The following is an 11,823-nucleotide window of genomic DNA, read 5'->3' on the forward strand; positions in this document are numbered from 1 at the left end:
ATGTAATATCTGCCATCTGTCACACTGCCACTCACTTCTATGTGATTTATGGTTAGCTGAAAAAAAAGTGCCACAGACACAAAACTGACCGAGATGATATCCTGTAGTTGGAGGCAGCAGCGGCACTGGGGTTGGTGTCACCTGGTGCAGCCCTCACGCATGTATTAGGAATGGATGTCTGTGGTGTGACATCAACGCGCATGCGCGGTGATGGATTCCAGTGAAGGGTGGAGAGAATATTGACTTGGCGGAATCAGGTATGCCGCCGGGTCCTCCTTTCTTTCATGCCACTGTCGGGCTCACCTTTTAGGAGGGGGTGACACCAAAATGACTGCCAGTCATTTTGGTGTCATCTCCTCTGATGGTCTCACCTGGTGCGGGCCAAACCCCCCACACCCCCCTTGTGATGCCACTGTGTGGTCTGTGTGCTGCCTAGTGAACCAACATGTAGTATCTTAAAGTGAGCCTGTGCTTTGTCTATGCAGCAGATTCGCTTTATTATATATCTAATGTTAATTTATTTTCTTTCTCTCTCTCTCCATATCTCTCTCTGCATCTCTCTCTCTCCATATCTCTCTGCATCTCTCTCTCTCCATATCTCTCTGCATCTCTCTCTCTCCATATCTCTCTCTCCATATCTCTCTCTCCATCTCTCTCTCTCTCTCTATTTATTTATAGTTCCTGTTGGGTTTCCTTTGCTGTCCTATTGGGGACATTTAGCCTAGTTGGTCTTGTGACAACTAAGAATTGTGCTCCTGCATTGCTACCCTGTGACACATGCCTTTGGTTGACATTACAAGCAGCTGTTCTGGCACACCCGGCATGGTCCACCGTTATAACTATCAGGAGGCCAATCCACCGCAATGACGTGCAGATGATGTTGGAGTGAATGCATGTAGACAGGAAGTGGCTGAAAGAAGCTGCAGGAGACTGAAAGTGCCAAAATGCAAAAACAAAAAAAAATATGGAAAATGGCAGGTATTCATGAACCCCTAATGCACCACTAAGTGTTTCTCTTTGCTCAAAGCAGTCAGACAGAGCACCAGGGGAGCAAAAAGAAGATGAGTATATGCAGCAGGGGAGGGCAGCAATTAAACTGCATCAAACGTCTAAGCCTAAGGCCTTTTTTTAGTTATGGATAGAATGGGGAAAAGTTAAAATATCTTTTAAGCATTTTTACTTTCTTTTACCTTCTGTGTTCGCTCATGGAGATTATCCTACACAGGAAGTCAAAGGAAATCTCTGTAAAGGAAATCTCTCTTTTACACAGATGTCACAATATAATAGGATAGAAAGTAGTAAGTCCCTCTGCACTCCTCACAGCGCCCCCGACCCAAGTACTGGTAGTGGTGCTCGCAGTGACAATCACAGATTTCACCGTGCAACAAACAGTGGAAAGGAGAAATCACCAGCACTCAGTAAATATCTTTGATGTCCATTTAATCGGACCAATCGTCAATTGTCATATACAAAATAGCAACGTTTCGGGGCCGCACAGGATCCCTTCATCGGGGCGACAATGTAACAATGTTACATTGTTGCCCTGAATGAAGGGATCCGTGCGGACCCAAAACGTTGCTATTTTGTACATGACAATTGACGATTGCTTTAATCAGACCAATCGTCAATTTCATATACAAAATAGCGACGTTTCGGGACCGCACAGGATCCCTTCATCAGGGCGACAATGTAACAATTTCTAAGTGAATCCTTTACCCCATGATCAAATGAAAGAGTAGGAATCACATGCAGGCCCGGCGCTACCGCAAGGCAAGTCAGGCGACCGCCTGAGGGCGCTGCAGACGCAGGCGATCTGCGATTGGCTCCTAGCTGTCGTGACGTCATCGCTCCGGGTTTATAAGGTGCTCGCCGACGAACCACCACCTCCAGTGTCCGCATCCCGAGCCAGACCAGAGCCAGCATGAGGGAGATTGTGCACATCCAGGCCGGCCAGTGCGGCAACCAGATCGGGGCCAAGGTAGGATCCCTGCCCATGCTCACCCATCGGGCAAATTCTACTTCTTGTGAAGGCAGTCACACTGAGAACTTTGCTTCCACCCACCTAAGCGCAGATTTTTTTTCTTTTGTTTTTGGCTGAAGGCTTGAGGTTGTTTCATTGCTGTATTCTTCATATAATGCTTTGCTTTCAGCCTGGACTGACTTGGCTATTCCTTTATGTGGGCGCAGGAGCTGCGAGTTAACTCCTTTGAGGCCGAACAGGACAAAGCCCCATTGTCCCATCAAAGAGGGAGGTAGCATCCTTCTGACCCCCCCACCACCACAACCCCGATGGAAAGGCCTTGCTGTCAATCCAGGCAGTGATGGAGCTGGGCTACAAGTGCCACCACTCTAGGCTTATGGCTGGCTGCCTGTACCTTGTTAGCATATAAGGGGTTAACTTGACAGTAAGCAGTGACTTCATTGCTTTTGATGGGAAGGGACGGCTGAGTGAGTAAATCCTGTTTAATTAAAGGGATCTGCTTGGAGCCAGCGAAGGGAGGTGTCGGTCGATTGTCACTCTGGATGGGAGTGAGGGGGATGTGATTAGGCTGTACCCGTTTCCGAGATTAGCTTGAGCCTAATGACACCAGCCATCCTGCAGGGAGCCAGCTGCTTGCTGCTCTCTCCCAACGCTGCCTAATTCATTTGGGGAGAGAAAGCCAAGCTATCATCTCCATGCCTTCAGACAGCGCTGTCGCTGAGCTCATCCATGATTTAACCTCTGCCACGCCGGATGCAGCCAGTAATGTATTGTTTAGCTGCACAGTGCCACTCCCATCCTGCAGCAGCAAGCTCAAAGCTTAGAGTAAGGCAATGTGGAAAGGTGATGTCATCCTGGCTTTAATTCTATTTGTACAATCGCAGACAAAGAACTGGGAGTTGGGAACACATCGGGATGCAAGGACTTTTTCAGGCTACGTCGATATTTAAAAAAGATATTAATATCTTTACGTTTCAGGGTGCTCAATGCCACAAGCAATGACATTTTTTATTTAACAAAAGAGCATTTAAAATGACATAATTGGGCAAGGATAATATTGTTATTATAGGGGTTTGTATATCTGCTCAATCCAACAAAAGATCTGATGTTGCGAGACCTCCATAAAATATTGCGACACCTGTCGATGCAATAAATGATTTCAGATTTTATTACATTTTTGTATAAATGAATTCCAGATCGTATCTGCTTCCTCACCATTGTGCAGGGATTGAACGTTTTAGCTGATCGCTATTTTAGCAGTCATCTTACATTTAAGCTTTTTGTCATCTTTTTTGATTTTTCATTTATTTAATTTTTTTTAAGAATCAATTTTTATAATTTATAGGATAACAAATAAACAGGTACAAAGAAATCATCCCCACACAGCTACCTCCTCATGTATCACTTGCCCCTCCCTTTTAGATTGTAAGCCCTCACGGGCTGGGCCCTCCTTACCATCTTGTCTTGAATTGTATTGTGATTGTAATGTCTTCCTTATATTGTAAAGCGTTGCGCAAATTGTTGGCGCTATATAAATCCTGAATAATAATAATAATAACACAGGATGAACATAGTGAGGAATTATGCAGCATATGTGCGACACATGTGAACCAAGAAAACACGCAATGGTCTATTCAATACTTCATCCACAATGGCAAGAATAATAATTTTTTGATCATTTGCCACCATGCAGTGTAGGATTCCATAATGTGTTAGCGGTGGTGGCCCCTGAAGGAGGAGCAGTTGACTGGCATTTTCTTTTTCCTATGGTGTGACATCACAGCGAGGAGTATCACATCTATGGTGCCAGACAGCACTTGCTGTGAGACAGACAGATGCTTTGATCACCCTGCAGACATCTTTTAGTCATCAGCTGGTCCCCTGAGCCTGAAGAATGGCGAATCAATAAGTGCAGCAGGTCTCTGGGCTGTCACAGGGGAGAAAAGCGGTTGGGGGTAGGGAAATGGAACAGCTGTGCTGGGACAGTACCGTTATTAGATTTATTATATGGCACAACAGTGAACTGTAGAGGCAGTGCAGTATGGAGGAATGAGGAAAGGCTTTGCAGTATCATTTACCCAGGGACCTTGTGATGACTTTAAAGTTACATAACTTGATATGTAGTCAATTAAATATATATTTTACAATGGACATTAAATTAACTCCTTCAGGGTTTTTAAGAAAAAACATTCTTGTTCCTCTTTATTATGACTTCCATGGCTTTTTAAATGAGTTCCATGGCCATTGCCCTTAGGTCACTGTGTGATGGTGGGAACACGGTTGGTTGGTTAGGAAATATTTTGGCCAAGTTTTTAAAATGTAGGTAGAGTCAAAAAGATAATGGGCGATGTTTATTCTAAGAGTTCCATGGCAAGGGGCCTTTTTTCCATGGCAACAAGTTGAATATTTGCATTTACTCCCAGCTTGCACTACATAAGACATCTGAAATTGTTTGCTGTGGATAGCGCCTGTCTTCTCCTCAACCTTGCATGGAATGAAGGACTCTTGACCTCAATCAAATTGTATAGAAGTAAAAAATTAAGTCTGTATTGTCAATAGCCACCAATCAGATTTTAGGTTCATTATGGTCCCGACAGGGTTTGCCTATGGGTTCACATGTCCCAAAAATAGGCCTGCTGCCTGAGTGGGCCAAGGGAAGCGTCTTCCGGTGGATGGGAAGGAAAGGCATCGGAGGCCAAGCTGGGACGCAGGGTGCCACATTGATTGGGGGGACCACCAATCAGATTTGATGTTTATTTCTCAGTCTTTGCTCCAAGGTGGAAAGGGAGATTATGACTGGTTGATGTGACCAACACAATTCTAGCAAACACTATGCCAAATGAGGACCTGCCAGGCGGAGTAATGTATAGACAATGGTAGCATGCAGTGTTCATTAACCTTAAAGCAACCCATTGGCTAAGCCAAATACAGTAAGGTAATGGGTTCCTGGGGGTAACATCACTTTACACGCCACTGTTATACTTTAATACTACCTTCTTGTGTTGAATAAGCTTGGTGTATCTTTTCTAGATTCCATGGTGGCCTCCTCACTTCACATAAGCCATGCTTACACTGCTCCTCTGATCTCTGAATTATCTCTCCTTAGTGTAATTTCATTCTCTTTCATCTTCCTTCCTTGCCATGAGAATAATTCCTCCTTCCCTGCCTCTGTGCCCCACCCTTGCCTCCTCATCCCAGCTGCTGGAATGTGCTTGCTGGGTGTTGCCAGCCCGGGAGCTTGGCGTAGCCTTTGTGGTTTTTTCTTTTGTTATAACCCGGCTTTCTCTGCCGAATAAGATACCAGGGCCTGTCTGGTTTATACAGTGCATGAAATAAATGGACCGCAATTACAAATCTTGCAGTACGATACAATAAACTAAGCCCCCTTGTCATTAAAAATAATTTCAGTTTGCTAACTGGAGTACCACGTTTAATAAAGCAAGATCAGGCATGGTTCATTTTATTGAACTTTATGTAGCATACCATAAATGTAAAGAGAAAGCAAATAAAAGAAATCAGTATGTGGCTCATTCATTTTTAGCTGACAATAGAGGCACTCATACACTGAGTGGCCAGATTATTATGACCACCTGACGTTTGTAGGCAAATTAGCTATAATTTTGCACTGAAGTTGCTAGAGGGCCAGACCATTATTATTTTTCTGAAGATACAGGGAAACAACGCGATTTAACAGCCTTTGAACGTGGGATGACTTGGCGCTCGGAGCCATGGAGCGAGTATCAGCAAAACAGCAGAATTCATTAAATGTTCAAGAGCGGCTGTTGTTAAAGTGTTTAAAGACCGGACTGTCAGCCGAAAATCTGGGTCTGAACGTGCGAATTGTGGCCGTCAGCGACTAGTCAATGTTAGGGCAGAACGGAGAGTGGCAAGACTGGTACAAGACAACAGAAGGGCAACCGTGCATCAAATTAGTGGTGTCAGATTCCTCGCATCACCTTTCAACATCTCGTGGAGTCAATGCCAAGAAGAATCGCCACAATATTGAAGGCAAAAGGTGGCCCAACGAAGTACTGATGGGATGGTCATAATAATCTGGCCACTCAGTGTATACATATTCATTTTGGTAGATGCTGGAGAGTTAAAGAGACCCTGTCACCTTTGCATTCAGGGCATCTCCTACCCATGACTCACCTTTACTGCGCTCGTTCTCTGCTTCTTCCTCTGTCAAAACCAATGCAAATGGGGGTTATGGGGGGTGCAAATGACCTTCTGCCATGATGCAATACTCGGGCTGGGCAGCCAATGGCTAGGCCCTGAACACTGCCACTTGACAGAGAGGGTGACACCATTGCTTCCTGTTGACACCTTTTTTGCAGCAGCAGCTGTGATTTAGGAAAGAACAGCTGGGGAGCGTTACAGAAAGTGGATTAATAAGAGATCTACTGGCCGGATCAACAGATAATAAAACTACGGGGTCTCAGAAAAACAAAAACTGCTGTGGTAATGCCACTGACAGGCTACATCATATATGTCAGGGGCGCCCAATATTTTTCGTCTGGGAATCTACTTTTAAAATGACAAGCTCAATGATCTCTACCAACAAAAAAACACCTGCATTCAGGGGCGGGAGGGGGCGTGGCGGTGCATTGAAGTCAATGGCACCTCGGGCAGGCCCCTTGCCCACAGTGCGATCCGCAAAAATGCTGCGAGCACTATTTTTGCAAATCGCACTGGACCGGAATGCAGGCACTAATGTGCGGGGTGGGGGTAATGGCTGCGGTGCCATTGACTTCAATACAACCCCACGCCCCCTCCCGCCCCTGAATGCAGGGAGTCGGCCGGCTTACATTACAGTGCGTCCTAGAGCAGTGGCGGACCTAAGGATCAAAGGTCCCTGGTGCAAGATTTTTTTTCGGGCCCCCCTCTGTATAAAGTATTGCTGGGAGTTGTAGTCCTCTATAGCTGATGCCATTCTGCACTGCTGCAATGCTCAATGGATAAGAAATTGAGCACACAAAGTCCTCAATCTTTTTTTCTGCAGCCTCTATTCTAAATGAATGGAAAGCACAGAGGCTTCCCATTCATTCAGAAAATATTTTACAATCACCCCTGAATGGGGGAGGAGCCTCTGTACAGAATGCTTCTCCCCCATTGAGAAACTGATGAATTACCAGGAAGTGATGTTATTTACAAACACTTGGAGTGATCAGCTGATCGCTCCAGTGTTTGTCCTGCACAGAGGATTGGTACACATCACTGATATGTACCGATCCTCTGCCGCTTGACCATGCACTCCGGGGCTCAGCTTCTCCTCTGGATCCCCCCTGCTCTCCCGGGCAGAGACAGCGGGGGATCCGACGAGAAGTGAAAGAAGCACTTCAGCCGTGGGTAGGGGGGCGGAGGACGGAGCTGCTGTCACAGAACTAAGGCCCGAGAGGTGAGGAGAGAGAGGCGCGTAGGGTTGCCACCTGTCCAGGATTCACCTGGACTGTTCGGGTTTTGAATGCTGTGTTCAGGTTTCAGGGCAGCAGAAACCTGGACACAAGATGTGAGGAAGACAGGGTGCAACCAAAATTAAGATAGGGGCTACTGGCCTCCCACTGAAAATAGTCTCGACTGTGATATATACATATGAATGGGCGGCACTTTTTACATATGAATAAGCCGTGACTCATTCTCCCAAAAAAATGCCTATGCGTCTCTAGAGTGTTCGGGTTTCGTTTGAAGAAAAGGTGGCAACCCTGGAGGCGTGGGCTGTCAGATCCTGGCCGAGCGTCTCTCTCTCCTCACTGCTCGGCATTAGTTCTGTGACAGCGGCTCCGCCCTCCCCTGCCGCCGGCTGCAGTGATTCCTTCACTTCTCGGATCCCTGCTGCATACAGATGGGGAGAGCAGCGGGGATCCAGAGAAGCCCCACGGTGGGAGGAGAGGACCTAGCGATCTACCAGTGTTAGATCGCTATGCGATCACTGGTAGATCGTGATCAACTGGTGGATCGCGATCTACCTTATGGGCACCCCTGATTTATATACTGTACATAGCACTTGGATCCTTGCAAAGCTTCAATTAATAATGTTGTTAATATCAGATTTAATGTAGGCAAAACTTTTATTAATCCTTCCAGTGGGGCTACCCCCACACTGCAAGGGTTAAGTGCTAATTATTTATAGAAAAAAGTAGAATTTTCCTTTTTAAAAACCTGATTTGAAGATTTATTGGCCTTGCAATGAGAGTTATACAAGCTTTCTGACCATGGGGTAAAAATATAATTGCACAGAGATGCTTCTTCTGTTATTTTAGTTACTAAGTAACAAAATATCACCTTTTACTGTGAAAATAGACTATGTAATCATCACAAGAATCTTCAATTTAAACCTGAAGAGGATCCTTTGCTTTGCCCGTTCAGGGCAAAATGACAGGTTCCCTTGACTACGCACACCCCACCCACTGATACTCACCTGTGCTGCATAAACATAATGAGGTCATAGCTCAGTCTGGTGGAAGATAGTAAAACTGGGTTATACTCTTATTTCAGGTCTGTATGACTTGATGGAAGTTAAATGGGATCTGTATGTGCTGCCCTCTAATGGGGGTCATCATACACCAAATGGCCGTGTCCCAACCAATGTGAGCTGTGTGATGGGCTACACTACAGATGTGTTCTCTGTCTTTGTATTGTACACATGGTTTGTGGAGAAATTCAGAATATATTAAACTCTTTCTGTACATTCTGAACATTGTGGAACATCAGGTTCTTCTTGTTTTTAATTCCCGCCCAAGCTAACCTTTTAACTCTTTCTGTTTCTTTCCTCAGTTTTGGGAAGTGATCAGCGATGAACATGGAATTGACCCCACTGGAAACTACGTCGGGGACTCTGACCTTCAACTGGAGAGAATTAGTGTATATTACAATGAGGCCTCCTGTAAGTCCGCTATGTGTAATGAATATAGAGCACATGTTCCCTCTAGTGGTTCCATTGGTTACATTTGCACACACACCGACAGTCATTCTGACCACCACTGTAAGGATGGTAATCTTCCCAATGGCCAACAATGTAGAAGCATTTTTCCCACTGACCCTTAATTAATTGGCTTTACCAGGGGTCTCCCAGGAACTGAAAATAATTTCAGGGTTCAAGGGTTCCTCTGGGGCAAAAAAGGTTGGGAAAGATTGGTGTAGCTAATGTCATCAAGTTTATTTGTAGCCAATGCGTTTTGTGAGTGGTAAGGGTCCCCTTTATTGGGGCTTGAACTGTAGAAATTCTAAAGTGTTGCTTAGTTTGAGAAAACACACACGCCTCCTGTGACTCACCTTCCCTCCCGCCGCCTGTTACTATGGACGCGGCCGGGAGGGGAGGTGAGTCACAGGACCCGCCCCCTCACTGAGAAGCCCGTCGGAGTGCGGGGCCCCGGTGTTCGAACACCGGGACCGTCCACTGCCCCATATTGCAGGACCGGACCCCACTGAGGCTGTGGGGGTGCCCAGGACCGGACCCCACCGGCTACTCCGGCGGTAGTTCTGCCACTGTATATACTGTATGAGAGTGTCTAAAGAATTGTCTGGGCTGTTCAGAGTAACCAATTAGTTTCTCCCTGACTTGAAAGACAGGAATACGTACTGGCACATGTCACCTTTTTGTATTGAAGACTGAGATCCGAGGCTGACAATAGAGATTCAGCTTAGATGCTCTTTTGTTTTTCTCACAACATATCTCTTTGTATTTTTAGCACACAAGTATGTACCGCGAGCCATCCTAGTAGACTTGGAACCCGGGACAATGGACAGCGTCCGTTCTGGAGCCTTTGGACATCTTTTCCGACCTGATAACTTCATATTTGGTATAATAAAAGTCCAGTTTTTGCTTGTTTCTCTTTTGCAGGGTTGTTGCCATTTTATTTTAAAGCTGAACTCCAGGCAAACAGCTAAAAAACTTAAAGGAGAACTATGGGGTTAGGGCTTTTCCTCATAGTTCTCCTTAGGGTAACAGGAGGACACAAACTAGCGTCCTCCCGTCACCTTAGGCTCAGTATACAGCGAGCTACAACTCACGGTATACTGAGACCCCGCAGCTGAAGCGGATCCCGACAATTATGTCTGGATCCGCCCAGCTGCGTGAGTGACAGCTGGCTCCGCCTATCTAGAGGCAGAGCCAGCTGTACCCGCCCCCTCCCCCGTCCGTTCCGCCAGTCAGCACTGGAGGATCGGAGCGGGGAGGGGGGAATCCAGTCCCTCCCCTGTCACGGCTCACTGCCGTGACAGGATAGAGAAGTGGGCGAACGCCGGTATGTGTTCGCTCACCTCCCGATCTACTCAGCCGACCTGTGACAGTCTCATTGTCACAGGTCGGCTAGAACTATGAGGTGAGTGAAAAGCACTCACCTCATAGTTCTCCTTTAAGCAATATTGCTTGTAGCCAATTTGCCCCAGTCCAGTGATTGGACAGTAAAAGGGAAGCAGCAGTCAGATTAGGTCATTACTTTGCTTTCTTGTCCTGTTGTCATGTTCAAAATGTTGATTGACAGCACTGTGAAAAGTGCTGGCCTTCCCTCTCTAGGATTGCTTGTAGCCAGTTTGCCCCAGTCCAGTGATTGGACAATAAAAGAGAAGCAGCAGTCTGATGAGGTCATCACTCTACTTTCTTGTCCAGTTATCATGTTCAACATGTTTGGCAGCACTGTGAAAAGTGCTGGCCTTCCCTCTCCAGGAGGCCAATATAGAGATGGATTTAGGTACTAATTCTGATTCTTTATCAACATGCATTAAATTAACACATAACTATATTAAATAGTGTTTTTACATATCTGTCTGGTGTTTAGGTTTAAAAGTCAAATTTGCAGATGCTGGAAAAACATGTTGTACAATAAAACTTCTAGAGGATTCTCCAAAGGAATATAGGGAGCAAGCTTGGTTGGTCACAAGTTATTTTATTCATTTATGTAGAACTCTTCAAAGCACATAGGCTGGTCACTTTAGTCCCTGTCCCTCAGGAAGCCTACAATATAATATTCCTACCAGGGTCATACAGTCTATACAGCTAACTGGTTTCAAGTCATTTACGCTACCAGTTTGTTTCTGTGCTATGGGAGAAAACTGGAGGGATTGCCCACAGATAGGAGTGGATATAAAACAAAGGCTCCAGTAATACAAAGGGAACATATTAACTCTATTCTTACAAAGATGAGAGAGCTCTTCATAGCAAAGCTTTAAATAGCAGAAAAGAGCATCAGGTGACTGAACACTATCCAATTGCACCAACAACAGAGAGTATCATTTTTGGAGGAGTGGAGATTTTGATATGTAGGTAATGTGATATACATACTGTCTTGGCCAGTTAGACAGTGGATAGTGGAATGGTGTAATTCACACACCCCTGCTAAATAGAACAACCAGGTCCTCAACATCAAATGCATTAATGCAAGAACAACTGGAGTTTCTTCAATTGGAGTTTCTTCTATCTGCCTGCCATTAAGCTTTAATGGTGACCTCTAAGATTGAGCAGTCTCTATGGGCACACATTAAGAAACTAGCGCAAGGGAAAAATTGTGTTGACCATGCACAGCAACATCTTATATCCCAGTTCTATATATAATAGAGTATAGAAAATAAAAAAATATGATGATAAATAAAAAGAAAATAAAAAAATAAAAATGAACTGAAAATGTTACAAGAAAAAAATAACCGTATCAACGTAAAAGTCTCTTATCAACAGGGTACGTTTCCCCCTTTTCACCCAGTTGCCGTCAGCCATCCGTCCGTTTTTTTTCTACGGGCGGACGGCTGACTCGCATCTCCGCGCGCACGGGCAGGAAAGACCCGCTTGTTTTTACAGCCGTTAACGGCTGTTTTACATATACTCTATAGCCACCAATCGGTTGTATGGC

General features: G+C 45.3%; 1 protein-coding gene across 3 annotated transcripts in view; it reads left to right on the plus strand.

The window, feature by feature from the left end:
• Positions 1–1,862: 1,862 nt before the first annotated feature.
• TUBB3 (tubulin beta 3 class III) overlaps positions 1,863–11,823 on the plus strand; it is a 12,331-nt gene continuing 2,370 nt past the window's right edge. Inside the window, exons 1-3 of one of the 3 annotated variants that reach the window (XM_018566492.1) lie at positions 1,868–1,978; positions 8,756–8,864; positions 9,670–9,780. In XM_018566492.1, coding sequence (XP_018421994.1) covers positions 1,922–1,978; positions 8,756–8,864; positions 9,670–9,780 — 277 coding nt within the window. In that variant the 5' untranslated portion in view covers positions 1,868–1,921. Of the gene's footprint in view, positions 1,979–8,755; positions 8,865–9,669; positions 9,781–11,823 lie in introns of all 3 variants that reach the window. The other 2 variants (XM_018566494.1, XM_018566493.1) reach the window with 2 other exon arrangements.

The sequence above is a fragment of the Nanorana parkeri genome, unplaced genomic scaffold (genome assembly GCF_000935625.1).
Source record: "Nanorana parkeri isolate BGI_ZX_2015 unplaced genomic scaffold, ASM93562v1 scaffold952, whole genome shotgun sequence".
Taxonomy (NCBI): Eukaryota; Metazoa; Chordata; class Amphibia; order Anura; family Dicroglossidae; genus Nanorana; species Nanorana parkeri.